The 18,459-nt window shown below is 34.3% G+C and overlaps 1 protein-coding gene across 1 annotated transcript; it reads right to left on the bottom strand.

The window, feature by feature from the left end:
* Nucleotides 1-673: 673 nt before the first annotated feature.
* LOC134254110 (ultra-long-chain fatty acid omega-hydroxylase-like) lies at nucleotides 674-16,893 on the bottom strand. The gene is made up of 11 exons (XM_062736666.1): nucleotides 16,659-16,893; nucleotides 15,497-15,650; nucleotides 15,191-15,372; nucleotides 13,377-13,501; nucleotides 13,107-13,172; nucleotides 3,293-3,416; nucleotides 3,010-3,139; nucleotides 1,557-1,686; nucleotides 1,133-1,414; nucleotides 979-1,044; nucleotides 674-890 (listed from the first exon to the last, which is right to left on the bottom strand). Exons 1-11 carry the CDS (start codon nucleotides 16,806-16,808, stop codon nucleotides 791-793), a joined length of 1,509 nt encoding a protein of 502 aa, XP_062592650.1. The 5' UTR covers nucleotides 16,809-16,893; the 3' UTR covers nucleotides 674-790.
* Nucleotides 16,894-18,459: the final 1,566 nt, after the last annotated feature.

The following is an 18,459-nucleotide window of genomic DNA, read 5'->3' as shown; positions in this document are numbered from 1 at the left end:
ATGAAAACAAAATAGTATATCATTTGTTAAAAGGTGCTTTTATCCAACCAATCGCATCGTCTCGGATCTTTCCGTTGAAGGTTGTTTTTCTACTAGTCGGAAAGGCCCGAGAAGTTGCAACTGATTATCCAATATATTCATAAATATGACTGCGTCCAGTTCCGATTATTATACTCACCTGCTTGAAAGCGGGAGGGTATATAGTAATCGGTATGTCGGTCCGTCCGTCTGTCTGTCCGCCTGTTACGCTTTGGGGTACCCATTTCTTATCCGCAACTTCTCTCATACCACTGAATGAAATCTGATAAAACTTTCACATAATTTTTATTACATATTACCATTTTGCACCTCCTATTTTGATCCGACACATATTATGAGTTTTCCATAGCAAAAACATGGACACTACCATTATTAACGTAATTGGGAGGCGGGGGGGGTATCATTTTGTGAGGTCATTGCTCACAGTACCTCTACTTATGGTATTTATGTTTTCCATTAGATTAAAAAGAACATACATGTAGTATTTGTTATATGTGGTTTTGCAGAGGTAAAACATTTATGTATAAAATCATCTATCAGTATTGACTATGAAAAATGAAAAGTCCATGCGGCTTATTTTTCCCTTACGCTTGTTAATCTTTTTCTTTGAAGATTCCAATCATAAATCACAACATTTGAACAAACGTAGCACTTTATTTTGGATTGAAATTAGATGATATTTCAGGCAGAAATTATCAAACATAACAATTAAAATACGATTAATTAATACTAGTAGTTAAATTTCAACAGTTCATCTTGGATGTGCAAATAACTTTATTCCCTCTTTGGCTCGCATAACTGCAGCTATTTGCTTTTCAACATTGTGTGTTTTGTCCACAGAAAAGTCAAATCTGAAATAAAAGATATTCATTAAATATGTACAGTTTTCAAAATTACATGCATACACATGCATTTGAAATTACAGAATTTTATATTTACTTTTGCAAGAGTGTTGCAAGAACAATCTTCTCTTCGCTCATGGCAAATTGCTGTCCAATACAGTTTCTGAAACAAAGATAATAGACTAATGATAATGGTCTAAAACTATTGCCATATTAAATAAAATCTTTTAAAAAATACATCAATTTTCTACCTGGGACCGGCAGAAAATGGACAAAACGCGAACGAGTCTCTCTTTTCGATGTTTTCGCGCGTAAACCTCTCGGGTTTGAATTCCATGTGATCCTCTCCCCATACTGTTGGATTATGATGCAGGCTGTGTATGCTGATTATTATGTTCGTTTTTGCTGGAATTTCAAAGTTGTCAATTTTAACTGGGGCTTGATTTTCTCTGAGGATTCCTGGTACTGGCGAATGAAGCCGCATTCCTTCTTTTATGCACATTGCAAGATATTCCAGTCTGTTAAGGTCTTTCCTTAAAACATAGAAACATTAGGATATATCAAAGCAATTTTTTTTTCATGAATCATTTTATCAAAATTGCTTATGATCATTTTATTTTGAAAAAGGAGAAAAATATATTCTTGGTCTGCTGTTAGCAAATTAAAAAAATTTACCACTCGAGTTCTCCAGATTTTGTCTCACTGACAACTCTTTCAATTTCTTCCTGGCATTTCTTCTGACATTCGGGGTGTTCGGCTAATGAAAACAGGATCCATGAGATGGCACTAGCTGTTGTATCGTGACCTGCAATAATTTATCACTTTTTAATCAATTACTTTTATGACAAGCTGTCCTAAAACATCAGTATAATAAAAGAAGCAAATCCAGTCGCTATATGAAAACACAATCATTTTGAATACTAGTAAATCATATATCTTTTATAAGTCAAGGTACAGTGTACATATAGAGTGAAACGTGATATAAGAAACTAAAAAAGATGACAAAAATTATCGAGTTAAAAAATTATTCTTAGTTCAATTATAATTCTTTAGCACTTCCTAATTCATTTGAAATTCCATTCACTGAAAGTTTTGAATTAAAAAAATGTTCTGAGTAAGCATTAATAATAGTATTACATGTAAAATATTATAGGATTAAACGTTCTTTTTTCAGAATTTATCGATGTGTAAACTCTGCCTTTTTACTCACAAACTGAATAAAAGTGCGAAGCACTTTTATGTAAAGTTTGTGAGTAAAAAGGCAGAGTTTACACATCGATAAATTCTGAAAAAAAGAACGTTTAATTCTTATAATTCCAATTACGAATTTCTAAAATTATTAAAATTATTTCTCTTTGAGGCCGCCATACAATCCGTTATTTTGTACGGCGTAGGAATACTTTATGCCGCAAAGAAAGGTATACAAGATGAATATCGATAAAATCCAACTTAAATTGTCAAAGCAATCAATAAATAAACTTATAAAAACTCATTGAATGTTGTTTAAGTCAACAAATATCGTAAATACGTGTATTCTCCAGAATAATTCGTCCTTGACCATGGCCATGTTGACACTAACGACAACGCTCATAGCGAAAGTTGTAGACAGACGACGTCCTCGATCTGCTCTGGTTTGTTCAAAGATTTAGGGAGAATACGGGATCTGTAGGATGTAAATATATGAAATTGAAGCTGATAAGGCAAGAGTCTGAGGTAGGCCTACGTTTCTTTTCCCTATCACAACGATTCCAACTGAGATGATATGGAACGTCGAGAAAATGACAGCATGATCAGCGATTTTTTAAAATTCACACTCGTGATCCGACAGTGACATAAACATATTCCCGTCTGTCAGTCCTGTTTATTTCCTGTTTTGCTTTTTTTTATTTCAAGTTTCTTGTAATCATAATTCGGCTAAAAGGGACTAGAAGTATCTGTTGTCATTATTTTTACAACAGCCTAGAAGCTAGGTCAAGAAACATGAGAAAGTAGTTCTGATTGAAAAATTCATCGATGTGTAAACTTTTTCTTGAATTTGTTCTCGTCCAATCAAAACACAGGGAATCAATAAATAAAATTAAGATTGGAATTATGACGCAATATATCGACATTTTTAAAGGAAAGTTACCTTCAAACATAAACGTATCAACTTCACTGCGCATGTCTTCCTTTGACATCATGTTTCCATCTTCATCCTTTGCTGTCAGCAATATATCCAAAAAATCCAAATATTTCTTTGAGGAAAGGTCCATAGATTTCTGTTGAAAAAATTAAAACCTTGTGTAAAACATCTTATTTAAAAAAGTTCTAAACAGTTAATCATAGTATTACACTTTATATTAAAATTTTGCATTTACCTCCATCCATCAAATTCAAAAAATTTTGCATTGTAATAATTCCTCAAAACGTACCAGATCTTTTCGTCTTTTGTCAATTACATCTTCTGCTACTTTGTGAACATAATCACAATTTTCTTGAAATTTTTTGCCGTCTGATGTTCGATAAAATATAAAACCAGGATGAAGCCACGGAATCCTGAAAAAGAAAAAAAAATAAATATATGAAATTAATTGTCTAGTATATGTTCATTGCATTTATTATTGAGTAATACAATTACTAATAATTATCAATCTGTTTTTTGGGGACGCATCTCAATCCATCTGCTAGAATTAATTGTGTATTTCACTAGAATGAACGTAATTATATTATCTATAGGACAAGCACATTATTAATATACCCCCCGCTTGAAAAGCGGGAGGGTATATAGTAATCGTTAATTCCGTCCGTCTGTACGTCTGTCCGTCCGTCCGTCCTTCCGTCTGTCCGTCCGTCCGTCTGTTACGCTTTGGGGTACCCATCTCTTATCCGCAACTCCTATCATACCACTGAATGAAATTTGATGCAACTTTCACAGAATCTTTATTACATATTGCCATTGTGTATGGAACGCCATGGCTGTCTTATGTTAGCTGACTTTATTATATGCTGTGGGTTTGTAATTATATGCTGTGGGTTCGTAATTATATGCAGTGGGTCTTTAATTATATGCTGTGGTTCTATAATTATATGCTGTGGGTTTATAATTATATGTTGTGGGTCTATATTTATATGCTGTGGATCTATTATTATATGCTGTGGATCTATTATTATATGCTGTGGTTGCATTATTATATGCTGTGGTTTCGTTATTATATGCTGTAGTTTCATTATTATATGATGTGGGTTCATTATTATATGCTGTGGGTGTATTATTATATATTCTGTCGGTTTATTAGAAACTAGCTATTCGAATCAGGACTTCTCGTTTTTGGAGTTTACTTGCTCAAAATGGCGGCAACTGCAACAGGGCTTACCGTAATAGGAATGAGAGTACCAAATCTCCGAATGAGCACATTGCTTTATTTGTGGTGCCACAAATAAAGCCATCTGCTCATCCGGGGATTTGGTACTCTCATTGCTAGCGCTCTCGAGCGCTAGCAACTACGTTAGTCCAAATTCCTTGAATACGCATGCTCGTTCTGCATTCTGGGAAAATTGTGAAAACTACCATAGGTAGACAGTACGATAACAATTTCGTTGTATCATTAAATAACTTTGTTTATTTATTGTGTAGTTTACACTCTAAAGATAACTGCATAATTGTAATACTTCAAATTTTCCCTTTTTTCTGACGGAAAAGCCCGAGTCACTAGCTCATTGTTCTAAACAAAGACAAAGGAGGTTTTTTGTTAGCGATCGGCTTCACGGTCGGGCATTCTGGGAAAACTTCACACGGTCTAGCTGTCTGTGAAAACGACCATAGATAGACTGTCCGATAACAATTTCATTGTGTCATTAAGTAGAACGGGTCTTTTCTGGTTGATTCTGAAGTTTGTTTATTTACAGTGTAACTTACACTTTGATGTAAACTACCCAAGAAAAAACTTAGGTCATATACGTAATGCAAAGATTCTAGACATCTAGCTTGCGGGTTCTACCACCTTCCTGGATAATGCCGTCAACCTCATAAAAAATCTTCTTTTTTTTTCTTTTCAAAGTTTATTGAATTGGCAAGACACAATAAGCGATTGATACTTCCACACTATATAAAATACACTTCACAAAAGATTATATCTCTAACAATCAGACTCCATACTCATTAAACATTAAAGACTTTGGCAAAATAAATTAGTTAACCACGAACCTTCCTTTCGGCGCTAGCTCGCCTATCTTTTTTTTTAAAAAATAAACTTGTTCCTATTACGGTTAGGCCTGTTGCAGTTACCGCCACTTTTGAGCAAGTATACACAACTTTTTCCCGCAATTACGTCATAGTTACAGAGCGTAGCCATCACATGTCACGTGATGCATCCGCCATTACAACCGTGAAACCCGTGAGCCGTGAAAGATGCATAAAGATGGAGGGGGGGAATCGTGCGCCGTGTTTAACTGTTTTAACAACAGGAAGAAAATTTATTTGTGGAAACATTCTCTCTGCAAAGACCACGTCGGCATTCTCCACAAAGATTGTCCCTGCATTGTGCCTTACAGCCTCCACAAGATGCCGAAAGCGGAGCCAGAGAAACTTCAATGGCAACGGGCACTACACCGCAATGATTTGCCGAAGAATGTGTTCGTGTGTTCAACACATTTTATTGATGGTCGACCAACTGCAAGAAATCCCATACCCAGTCTGTATTTAGGTTTGTTTACGACTTGAAAACTCTTCATACAACGATGTTTAAAAATAGATTTGACATTCATGTAAAGTTAAAGTAAGCTTGCAACAACGCATTCACAAACAAGGCGCTACTAGGCATAAAAATGATAATATTTATATATTATGTATAGTGACATATTTCTGCTTTCAACATGGAAGATAAATTATAAATGTGAACATGCAAGAAAGTTATGTATACATGCAAGATAATTATGTTGACATGCAAGTTACAAATCTTTTATAGGAATCTGATTTAAATCATAGGTGCTCCCCATGTAATTCTGTAAATGACATGTAAATGTAAACATGTCTACATAATTAACTCGCTGCCGCATGTTGACATAGATAAGTGGCATGTTGACATAATTATCTAACATGTTGACATATCAAAAAATGTCGCATGTCTACATAATTATGTTGTATATTGCATCTAAAATGTCAGATACAGACGTTAGTAAGTAAAATTACCCATATATAAATTATATTTCTTATAAGATTGGTAAATTGCATGTCAACATAATTAATTTGCATGTTGACATACATATGTTGCATGTTAACATGATTTATCTTGCATGTAGGGGGCAGAAATATGCCACCATAATTATGCCTTACTAGTAATACGTTTTGAAATAATTTGTAAATGTAAACACAAATCATAATCTATAGTATCTAGTTTACATGCATTCATTATATTTTCTCTGGTTTTGATATGCACATACTCTATGTAATGGTAAGAGGGTCGTTCGATACAACCATTCCCCTTTATTTATCTGTGCTGTGATCTACAAGTTAAATGCTGCTAGATTTTTTCTATTCAATGTGCACCAAAAAATAACTAAAAGTATAAACCATTTATTTTAAAGTTTTTTGCCGGGAGGAGGGGATGAATATTTATTTTATAAGTATCAATCATTTATAGAATTTTTTTACAGGTTATGAAGCTCCCATAAAAGTTGGTCGTCGACTTTTGAAAAGGAAGTCTGTCACAGAACAAAAGACAGATGGGTATGTTTGAATCCAAATAATGAAAGAGCAGAGATAAATATATATTTTGTAGTGCTGCCATTTAAAATAATTTCAGAAAATTGATTGATTGATTGTATGTTGTTAAACGTCCCATGAGAGAATTTTTCACTCATATGGAGACGCCACCACTTGCCGGTGGAGGGCCACAAATTTTGTCCTATGCTCGGCACTCAGGGCCTTTGAGCAGTAAGGGATCTTTTTCGTGCCAGCACCTACTGCGACACGGGGCCTTGGTTTATACAGTCTCATCTGAAGGACCGGTCTCCACATCCTGCAGTGGGATTCGAACCTGTGATGTAAGGATTGACTCCTTACTTCGGGACTCTAGAGCAGACGCTCTAACCACTGCGCCACGCGGGCGACTATTTCAGAAAATTAGATATTATTTTGAGAGATACCTGACAGCAACAGATTAGTTCCCCTCCCCACTTCCAAATTTAAATTAGTTTGTATGAAAGGTTACTGCGACACAATATAACTGAGTATCACAGGACAGTTAGATATACAATTGAAAGCAGAAAATTGTTTTGTATAATGACGTAATGAATGTTTAACTTTATGTGAATAATACCAATTTATTGTATATTCTGGAAAAGAACATATTGATAACTTGGTCACTTACTAGAAATTCCACCATGCTCATTTTTGAGCGCCATTTTGTTCTGATTTTTAAAACATTTTAAGTGTTTCATTGTAAAGGGAAAATACCACTTCCGCTATCTTTTTCTGAATAGATGATATGATATGCCTACTGTTGAAACACAGGATCAATACAATTAATATATTCCTGTATCGTTACAACTTGTTTATCTATTAATAAAACTTGAAATTTATGATTTTGCCTTTATGTTTGTCAATTCTTGTATTATACTGTTAATATTTTTTGCAGGACAGAAGTTATAAAACAACAAAAACTGGCTGCTGCTGCTGCAGATGAAGTCGAAACCCTCACCATTCAGACTGAACCAAACATGACATCTTCTTCCATGCAGACGAGCATCACAGAGAGCAGAACTGCGGGCACACAGTGGACAGATCCCACATTGTGTGAACATGAATACGCAAGACCATTCCTTGCAGGATCTAGGAGTTCAGGTACACAAACAACAGTCATCAAGATGGAGGAAAAAGGTGTAAACTGCAGCACTCTACACGTACGTCTCAGTGCTACTGACATAACAACTAACTCCTTAGTATTGCTCTACACAGGACTGCCTTTGAAGACTTTTAGAACTCTTTTGCGTGTTATGGAAAATTTGAACAATCCACTGACATTTACTATGCCTGTGTCAGATCAAGTCTTACTAGTTCTTATTAAATTAAGGCTTAATTTACTGTTTGCAGATATTGCCAACAGATTTGGTATATCGGAGTCTCATGCGTGCAACATTTTTAATCAAAGACTCTCTTTTATGGCTTCAAAACTAAAAAACTTAATAGTTTGGCTTCCATCTGAAACAATTAGGGCAACCATGCCAAAGTCTTTTCGTGAGAACTTTCCCAAAACTACAGTCATCATTGATTGTGCAGAAACTTTTATTCAACGAGCAAAAAACTTGAAGACCAGAGGAGAAACATATAGTCACTACAAGTCCAACAACACTGGGAAGTATTTGGTTGGTATCGCACCACATGGTCAGATTATGTTTATATCTAAGGGCTTTGGAGGAAGGTCTAGTGATAAAGCAATAGTGGAAGAATCTGGGATTTTAAATTACCTTCTTCCTGGGGATGAAATCATGGCTGATCGGGGTTTTACCATTGATGACCTACTCTTTCCTCTAAAAGTGAAACTTAACATTCCAGCTTTTACAAAAGGTAAAGACCAACTTTCAGAAGAGGATGTTACAGAGACCAGAAGAATTGCCACGGTACGGATTCACGTGGAACGGGCTACTAGACGATTAAAGGTGTTCCGCATATTGAGTCAGATTGTTCCAGTTACCTCGGTGAAGAAACTTAGTAAATACTTGATTGTTTGTGCTGCATTGGTTAACTTAAGATCTGACCTTATCAAAGATGATGATGAGTAAATTGTGTATTGTCCCACCCCTGTACACTACTGTAATCAGTTTATACCTGTCAATTTGGTTATCTTTGCATCAGCAGGTTACAACAGGGTACATGTATTATTTTATAATAACATAATGTTTTCATGTTATTAAAATATTTGTATTAAAAAAGATACTGTGCTTGGCATATCATTATGGAGGTTTACATGAGTGTAATTCCAAAAAGTTTTATGTCTTACAAGAAATCTAAATTCAATTAGTTTTCAATCAATAGTTTGCCAAGATTTGAATATGTTAATTCAATTTTGATCACAGTCTATTTTTTTTTACACGGAAAAGTAACAAATTTCTTTTGTTCATTTAAAAAAAATACATTTGGAACTCCATTAATGTAAAGTTATATACATTCAAGTCACTTATTAAGTCTTTGCATGTTGGTCAATAAATACTGTTTAAGTTTCTTGACCTAACTATTTGAATTTACTCTTTTTTCAGGCATTGATTTTTTATGTGGCACCTAACTTAAAAAAATTGTTTACATATTATATTAAGTAATAAATGATTACCCCAGAATGAAAAGATATTTGACTTTTATTTCAGAAACAAGTTTTATTTGCATCAGTTTGAAAATTTTTCATATTTTCTACTAATCTTCAATCTTCCAGATTCAAAGTCATCAACTACTCTGGGTAAAAGTTTGTTGAAGTAAAATAAACGTAATCTTGAAATTGATGATTGACAGAACTGTTGGTTATATTGAACATTAACAATCTTGTATTCATTAGCTGTCCATATAACAAGTTTGCACAATTCTTTATGTGTAACATGCAAAGTCAATTGTATCTGAAGATAATATCCTCGTGAACTGCTCTGCTTTAGGGACAAAGAATCATTTTGCAATGATTTTACAACATCATATTTACCAGCTGTAAATAAACTGTCAAGGGTCTGGTCATTTTTTAGTATTGGGCATTTTACTTCTAAAAGACATTGTGTGCCATCGTCATCAGTTATTATTCCGTCGGGGGAAACACTGAGCCAGGGCTCTTCATCTGAAACTATAGTCCCTGCATCTTCTATTTGTATTCCAGTGGAACGCAGTTGTTGTTTTGCTAGATTTTCACCAATCTGTCCATGTTTTGTGAATTTATTGCCTTTAAAGGATGGATATAAATGCTCTCTAATGAAGTTATCACTATTTGTAGTGTCACGGATTGGAACCTTGTGAGCAGTGCTGCCTGTTATTCTAATTTTTCTACTGTTATGCCACAGTTCTGATTGACTTTGTGAAACAGTTTTATAAGATAAGGACTTGATTTGAGAATCAGTAAGTTTGATATACTTATTATAAAACTGGCAACACTTTTTACACGTTAGTTCTGCAGAGTGTTCAGTATGAGGCTCAGATGAAGGTTTGAATTGAAGAGTATCAACTTTAGCTTGCACAGATGTATTTAAAAGAGAATTTTCTACTGAGAACAATTCCTGAAGTTCACTATTTTGTACAAAATATTTAAAGGATTGATGGGATACAAACATGGGGAATACTGGTTTTGTGTTTTGTGGTTTTTCATCATTATTGTTAACTTCACTACTGTTGTATTTAGGTTTTATAAAATCCATCTCCTCAAGAATACCAGGTTCTAGGTTTCTCGTCGAGCCCTTGTTCCATTGCATTTGTTCATCGGTACAGGATTTGCCTGTTAGCCCTGACCTCACAGCATATTCAATTTTCCATAACACAGCGCCGACATGACTACACGTTTTACTGTTCCCTGCCATACATGAACAACCAGCACTAAAAATCGTGCCAACTATGTCACATATAATCCATGCATTATGAAACTCTGAATTGACTTTTTGTGAGGGGCGTACTTCAGATTTTAAAACAACTGTTGTATTGTTAATAACAAAATGTAGAATTTTCCCCACGGAACCACTTTTAAAATAATTGAAACTGTCCAAAGATTTGTAGTTTTTCATCCCTTGGCCATCACACGCCTTACTCAATATTAAATAATTGTAAATATCGCCATACTCGACTTGGGGCCACTCCCGCATATCGTCCTTCCATTCTTGTGGTTTGACATCTTTTGGCGAGGAAATAATTCGATCCTTGCAATTTTTACATTGATATTGATTCATATTTAAGGTAAACGAAAGAATTTACACGATTTTCATATATTAAATGTTGTTTGTGCGCTAATATTTACGGTTGAACAGTACGTAGTTTCATCCGTGTGTTGTTGCTACGGAGTTTGTTTATGACAATAATGCAACGTCACGGATGCAATGGCGGCTGCTTTCTGCGACCCCTATCGGGATGAAATTTTACTAAGCGAAATAACTGAAAAAAGTTGTGTATACCCTCCAAAAACGAGAAGTCCTGATTCGAAAAGCTAGTTTCTAATAAACCGAGAGATTATATGATAATACACCCACAGCAATGAACCTACAGCATATTTAATGAAACAACAGCATATAAAAAAAGAACCACAGCATATAATTATGAACCCACAGCATATAATAATGAACCCACAGCATATAATAATAGATCCACAGCATATAATTATGAACCCACAGCATATAATAATGAAACCACACCATATAATAACGAAACCACAGCATATAATAATGGATCCACAGCATATAATTATAGAACCACAGCATATAATAAGGGAAACACAGCATATAATTACAAACCCACAGCATATAATAATAGACCAACAGCATATAATTATAAACCCACAGCATATAATAATAGACCCACAGCATATAATTATAGAACCACAGCATATAATAATAGACCCACAGCATATAATTATAGAACCACAGCATATCATTATAAACCCACAGCATATAATAATAGACCCACAGCATATAATAATAGACCCACAGCATATAATTATAGAACCACAGCATATAATAATAGACCCACAGCATATAATTATAGAACCACAGCATATAATAATAGACCCACAGCATATGATTATAAACCCACAGCATATAATTATAGAACCACAGCATATAATTAAAGACCCACAGCATATAATTACGAACCCACAGCATATAATTACAAACCCACAGCATATAAGAAAGTCAGCTAACATAAGGCAGCCATGGCGTTCCATAATTGTGCACCTCCTATTTTACTTTTTGATCCGACACATATTTTGGGTTTCCCGGCCACAGGAAAACATGGACATTTTCACCAGTTATAACCATATGGGGGGCGGGGGGTATCATTTAGTGAGCTCATCGCTCACAGTACCTCTAGTTTTGATATATTTTGTTTCTATTTAAACTCTCTTGTAAATGACTAAATATATTGTTTATTTAAGAAATAAACAACAATGTTAAAAAGTTCACTGGGAAATGAACTTTTAGTTGGTACGTGATCAAATCTTCTCAGTAGATTTGATCACGTACCAACTAAAAGTTCATTTCCCAGTGAACTTATTAACATTGTTGTTTATTACCTATATTTACATTTGAAACGAATACATTTCGAGTTAAATTGTATTTATTACACGAACGGGCAAATTTATTGCTATGTAGTGACGCGCAATGACCTAGAAGTTGTTTGGTCAAAATATCACATCGCTCTGTGATCCGGTCGCGCTATGACCTCTGACCCCCAAATGAAATTCACACAGAATTGAACAGGGGATCCGGTTAGAATAGATCCTCAGTACCCCCTTGCTTGTCGTAAAAGGCGTAAAAGGATGAGACCGTATAAACCGAGGCCCCGTGTCACAGCAGGTGTGGCACGATAAAGATCCCTCCCTGCTCAAAGGCCGTAAGTGCCGATCATAGGCCTAAATTTGCAGCCCTTCACCGGCAATGGTGACGTCTCCATATCAGTGAAATATTCTGGAGAGGGACGTTAAACAGTATACAATCAATCAATCTTCAATAGGTTCATCTAAGAAAGATATTTGCAAATGTAAATATATTCATATGCACGTTTTTAATTAAAAGCGTTACATATTCTTCATCTGTAAAAATTATTACTTTCTATTTGTTGCCGACATTTAATGAAAAATCGTTAAGGAAGTCACAAACGACATGGATTATACTTGTTTTGTAGTGAAAATGAAAATTCTGGATTCATTTTTGAACGTGCGAATAATGTGCGATCCCTGCTTAAAAACGTAACGCGTTACACGCTGAAAATACCTTTTATCTGTGATGTAAAATTCTACATTTTGCACTAAAATTATTTAAATGTTATTTTCTAACTATAATCGGGTAGTACTGTTCAAAAACCTATCCATTCATACCAAAATTACCCATATTGCGAGTATATTTTTTTAAATCACCGATGAGTTTAATAGGTCATATTCTAAAATTGTAAAAATGACACCAACATCGCGCGTAACGTCAATATGAGTGAAAGATTCGATTTTCCCCAAATCTGTCTTTCTGGGATGTAGCATATATCAAACCCTTGTGATGTACATAAAAATAAAGTCCTAGAAGTCTTACCTGTTTCTGCGGGTCCATGTTGACGCTATTTCATTAACAGCTTTGATGTACGGATGCACTTTTCCGCTTAAAAATAAATATAAGCGTAAATTAAAAAATAAAAGCATTATAAATAAAATTCAGCAATTGTAGTATAACATCAGTGTTGAGAGAGAGATGTATTGATGAATTTTATACAATACACAAGGATAAAAAGGCAATTTAGACACGAAAATTGTGGGAAATTCAATATGATTAATATCTTTGAATAATACTTGTAAATCTTCAAACCTCGAATTTTGACAATCTGTTTCATACGAAAAGGCACATCGTAGTATAATATCGAATGTACAGGAACTAACTAGGCCAAAAATCTCCAGACTTGATTTCTTCTCCGCTAATGCCATCATATTTTTCTTTCAAAACAAGAAAATTAAGATTAAATATAAAATCACATTGTCGGTGGTTTGTCATTTGTGATACTGGTACTATTATGGCATCTATTGCCACTTGAATAAGAGAAAAATTACTTTTAAAATTGTTCGTAATTTATGTCCTAGGCAGATACATATATATTGTGCTTAATGATACATATTTACAATGAAGCGCATTGAAGTGGTAAAATTTTCCGTTTGGGTGAAACGTTCTGAGTCATGTTTTGAACGTCAATTATAACATAATGACACGCCCATATTTTTACAAACGAGAAAGAAATAGTCGTCGTAATGTTTTAGGACACCCCACTCTTCGTGACAAACAACATGAGTTTTATCCATTTCTAAAGAAGTGGGCGTGTCATAAGATGACAATAAACGTTCTAAAGATAGCTCAAAACGTTCCATTCACACTTCAATGCGCTTCATTGTGCAGAAGGAACGTGATACAAACAATATAATGATTTGATTCTTAATATTTCCATTTCCATTTGTTTCTCTGTGATAACTCTTTGAACGTTAAAAGAGTTGATTTTTTTTATCATTCTACCAGTGTGTAAATTTCGCCATGAAATAGGCCAAGTGCTATGGAGGCCTTATATGCTTGTAAATCTCGTGCGTCCGTCTTTGTTTATGACGCTAAAGAGTCCTAATATGCATGTACGTATATCTAGTGCGGCAGTCTTTGTGTTTGAGGTCAATGGGCGGAGACTTTTGAAATTGACTGGGAGGCCTCGTGTAATTTTAATCTTTTGGTCTACATTTTTAAAATCGAAATTTACAATTTTATTTCACAATAAAATAGAAAAATAAGAAAATACTGACTAGTTAGTAGAGTACGAGTACTAGGTTCATCAAATTTAGTTGGACACTTGGGATAATACATGCATAACGGGCTTAGCCCGTTGTGCAAATTATCACACGATTCCAATTATCGATATCGTTGATGCCCTGGCATCCTATACTATTTAGAAAGTGATTTAAATTATTCTTTTGATAAAAGAATATGAGCTGCAACTTTGATGTCGGAATTTTTTGTCGAAAAATTGTTAATTACTTTTTCAATGACAGAAAAACTAACTTAATAAACTTCTGTTGTTTATATTTGCGATCGAAGAACTATTTATAAGCTTCGGAAGGATCAAAATTACATTATTGTCGTCCTGTACAATAATGATTTCTTATAAAACTGTATATTGGATTGTATATAGAAGTCTTTCTCCTGCTTTATTTTAATCTAATTGATCATAAAGGTTTAATTTACATACAAATTTATCATAATAGCACATTTGAACAGAAAAATAAAACTTTCAAAAATGCAGCTCATATTGCTTTAAAATAAACAAGAACCTTGTGGAAAGTAGAATGACCTTGTTATCTCTGTTAAACTGAAATGTTACCACGCCGGAACAAAATCTTGACAAAGATTTAGATGCCATCACTCTAGAGTTCTTATTGAAATTTCAGAGGAAAATGCACTGTACTCGTACTGGTGTTCCAGGGGTAAAATTGCAAATATTACTTTACATTATTATTCTATAAATAAACAACAAAGTTGAAATGTTGCAAACTTAACATAAAAAATTAGAATATGTTGAATTTTGTTGATTTTTCTCAAAATAGTAATTTATCCATATTTAATATTACTATTAAAGAAGTTAAATAAAATACCACAAGGATGTCTGCGCATGATTTATAGATTTTGACGTAAGGCTTCAGAATGTCAAAGTGGAAGGCAGGAGTAAGCAGACGTCTTGAGCGTTTCCATTTTGTGCCCCCAGCAATAAGCAGTCCCTCTCCTAACCACGGAATACCATGTCTGTATGCTTGTCCATAACCAACAGGTTTCGGATCTGTATGAAAATGAAATTTGTAAGAAAGGTTATCATGGGTTAGCAACTTAAACTTTGCATTCATGCATTGTCTGTCATATTTAGAATCAGAATATTCCAATATCAAATTAAAGTGAAGTGGTACCTGCGGTTACTAAGACCGTCTTGATTGTTTCTGGGTGATTCAGCACCACCCTTGGATTTAATGGACCAAACCAGTTGACATAAATTCTTGGGTACTTCGCCGTCCATTCCAACAATTTGTCTATCATGGACTTATTGAATGTCCTTGCTGTAAACTGTAATAAACAAAAAAATTAAGGAAGTAGCGAAGTTAGTAAAGAAGTAAAGCAATACGTCATAAAAGCAATTTATCAATTTAACTCATGAGAGTATTTTAACTGATGCTTTCCGACCAACAAATAGGTTATTTTTACTTTATTCCGTTTAGCTGAACAACACAGAGGACTCAAGTAGGTGTGACCTAGCATTGTGGCTCGCTGGTCTAAAAAAGTAAGGATGGACGACCAGAAAGCTAAAGTGCCACCCACTGGGAAAAAGAGTGTATTGCGCACAAAAGTGCGCTGTTTCTACATTTTTTCACTTGCTTTCAAGAGCATTGTGCATTATCTTTTATAGCTTTCTCATTATTCAAATATTGTGGTAGAATTTCTTTAAAAAAAAAGAAGGGTAAGAAATGAGAATAAGTATAAGTACAGTTTGTAAGGGACAGAGATTTTCCAAAGTGACCACTAAATTATTAAAAGGTCCTTTCTGCCCACCATATCAAGATGAAAAGTGTAATGAAAGGTCAGAAAATATAACGATCTATTTTAAGAAATCGGCGTGAAAAGGTTAGAATGTTTAACACATGCATTTAGGACACACGCAACGTACATGCACACAAACTACAATGTACCTCCCAACAATAATTTTCTAGAGTTTCTTAATTTTAAATTGAAGTCCCAAAAGATACCAAGAATGCATGTATAGGGTTATCGAGTTTTGACCTGATATGTAAAATGATTAAAATGCTAGTATTTAAAAAAAAAAAGAAATGAATATAAATATAGTTTTAGTTGGCATTTCCCAAACATTTGATTAAAAAGAGTTACACAGTATAAGCAGGTATCATAAATTGTAAATAGGTCGTTCAATAACTGGAACTTTAAACAGGGAAAACTACGCTGCGTATGCCCTTAATCTGTAATATTTACAGGTTTTAATTAAAAGTAAATATATACATGTATACTTTACACATTGTAATATGAATACTGTCACTATTTATTGACAAAATATATACATACTATTGGAAGATGACCGAGGAGCCAGTGTTTATCTTCGAGGGGTTCCGGGAATCCACGAAAAGCAATTTTTAGCCTCATAAACTTAACAAACTGCTGGATAATAATAATTATCACAAACGCAATTGCTGCTGTTATAAGAAACCCCGACATGTTGTGAAATGAAACGCAACTAATTCTTTTGTCACTACCTATTGATAGCTAAAAATACAGTGGAACGTAAGGATGTGTAATCAAAGTAAACCATTAAGGTAACCCGTCCGTGACACTGAGATGAAACGGTGAAAAAACTCATTCAAAAGTCATGAGTAATGTTAAAGTTTTTGAAAAGTATGGTAAACTTCAAGGTCACAAGGTAAAAAAATCATAGAGATAGGGCTTATCACAGATAATACTCATGTTTAATGTGAAAGCCCTATCTCTTCCCATTCAAAAGGTGGTCAATTTTAAGTATTTAATTTTTCATAGTGGGTTAACTTCAAGGTCAAGGTCACAGGCAATAGCGTAGCGGGAACGATAACTCTGGATAGAGATTGGGTCAAAGGATAAAAAATCATAGTGTTTTAGAACGGTCTTGTCACAGGTAATACACATGTATAATATGAAAGCTCAGACTCTTCTCATTCATGACCAAGGTAAAAGTTTTTGAAAAGTAGGTCAAAGTTTAAGGTCAAAGTCACGAGGTCAAAAATTATGGTGTATTTAAAAAGGTCTTGCCATAGGTAATAAACATGTTTTATACCACAGAGTCTTGCACATCTGTTTCATATTTAGATATTTTACTTGAAAAAGACGTTAATGGTAATCTAACAACAAAGCTTTATGATAAACGTGTTGACTTAAATTTTTCTATCGTCAATCTCCCTTACTTATCCAGCAATAAACCTTCATCACCTGCATACGGAGTTTATATATCACAGCTAATTCGATATGCAAGGGCATGCTCTACGTAACGAGGTAAATTTGATGATACAAGAATATCAGCAGTCTCGTTTAAAGTTGTCATTTCGTTAGTTCTATGGTTGGTACAATGAACTTGTCAGCAAATACAATTTATTATTGAGTCAAATACTGACATTTTGCAATCTAATTGTTAGTCCATTATTTGTACACTGAATTGAAGACGGATTTTCCCGTTAGTTTCCCATTATGACAAGGAAGACACGGCGGGTGTGACCAGTCGGAAGGAGATGCTCACTCCTCCGGACTGGTCACCTTATCCCATCTCTGATGTTATGGAGGTCCGTGTTTGCTCTGCTCCTATTTTGTATTTTTTTTTTACTTTTGATGATGTATTCTGTTCGTTATCTTCATATCCTTCACAAAACCCCTATCTCTTCTCATTAAAAAGTTATGGACAACTCAATGTGTTTTTTTAAGCAGATCAAACTTCAAGGTCAGGGGGTCAAAAATCATAGTGTATTTAGAAAGGTCTTGTCACAGATAGTATACATGTATAATATGAAGCCCCATGTCTTCTCATTCGAAAAGATTTGACCAAGGTTAAAGTTTTGTGACGGACAGACTGACAGACGAATGAGATTTAATGTCTCCTCGCTTACAGCATTTGATTTGTATTTGAATTAATTCTTAAAGATTTCTAAAAGATTTAAAAATTAACACAAAAAATGATTTCAAGATCAATTTTTCTAAACTTGAATTTCAAGACTTTGTGAACAAGTTCATGATTAGGAATTAACGGAAATGGCGTGCAATCATCCGTGTAAATGTCAGCAACGAAATACTGTTTTGAACAATATCTTATCTCGTACCCATTTGCTGATATCGAAATTAACATATTCTT

Source organism: Saccostrea cucullata, unplaced genomic scaffold (assembly GCF_032062105.1).
Source record: "Saccostrea cucullata isolate Sc308-1 unplaced genomic scaffold, CSIRO_AGI_Scuc_v1 ctg319, whole genome shotgun sequence".
Taxonomy (NCBI): Eukaryota; Metazoa; Mollusca; class Bivalvia; order Ostreida; family Ostreidae; genus Saccostrea; species Saccostrea cuccullata.
Note: the sequence above shows the minus strand (reverse complement) of the source record. Positions and strands in the feature narration are given on the sequence as shown.

What these genes read in the sequence shown, in the direction of transcription:
- LOC134254110 (XM_062736666.1), bottom strand. Translation starts at nt 16,808, where the DNA reads ATGTCGGGGTTTCTTATAACAGCAGCAATTGCGTTTGTGATAATTATT. An exon ending in CATGCGCAGACATCCTTGTG is followed by an intron (nt 13,502 to 15,190) that starts GTATTTTATTTA and finishes TTGTTTTGAAAG; the next exon opens with AAAAATATGATGGCATTAGC. An exon ending in CTTGCAACACTCTTGCAAAA is followed by an intron (nt 891 to 978) that starts GTAAATATAAAA and finishes CTTTTATTTCAG; the next exon opens with ATTTGACTTTTCTGTGGACA.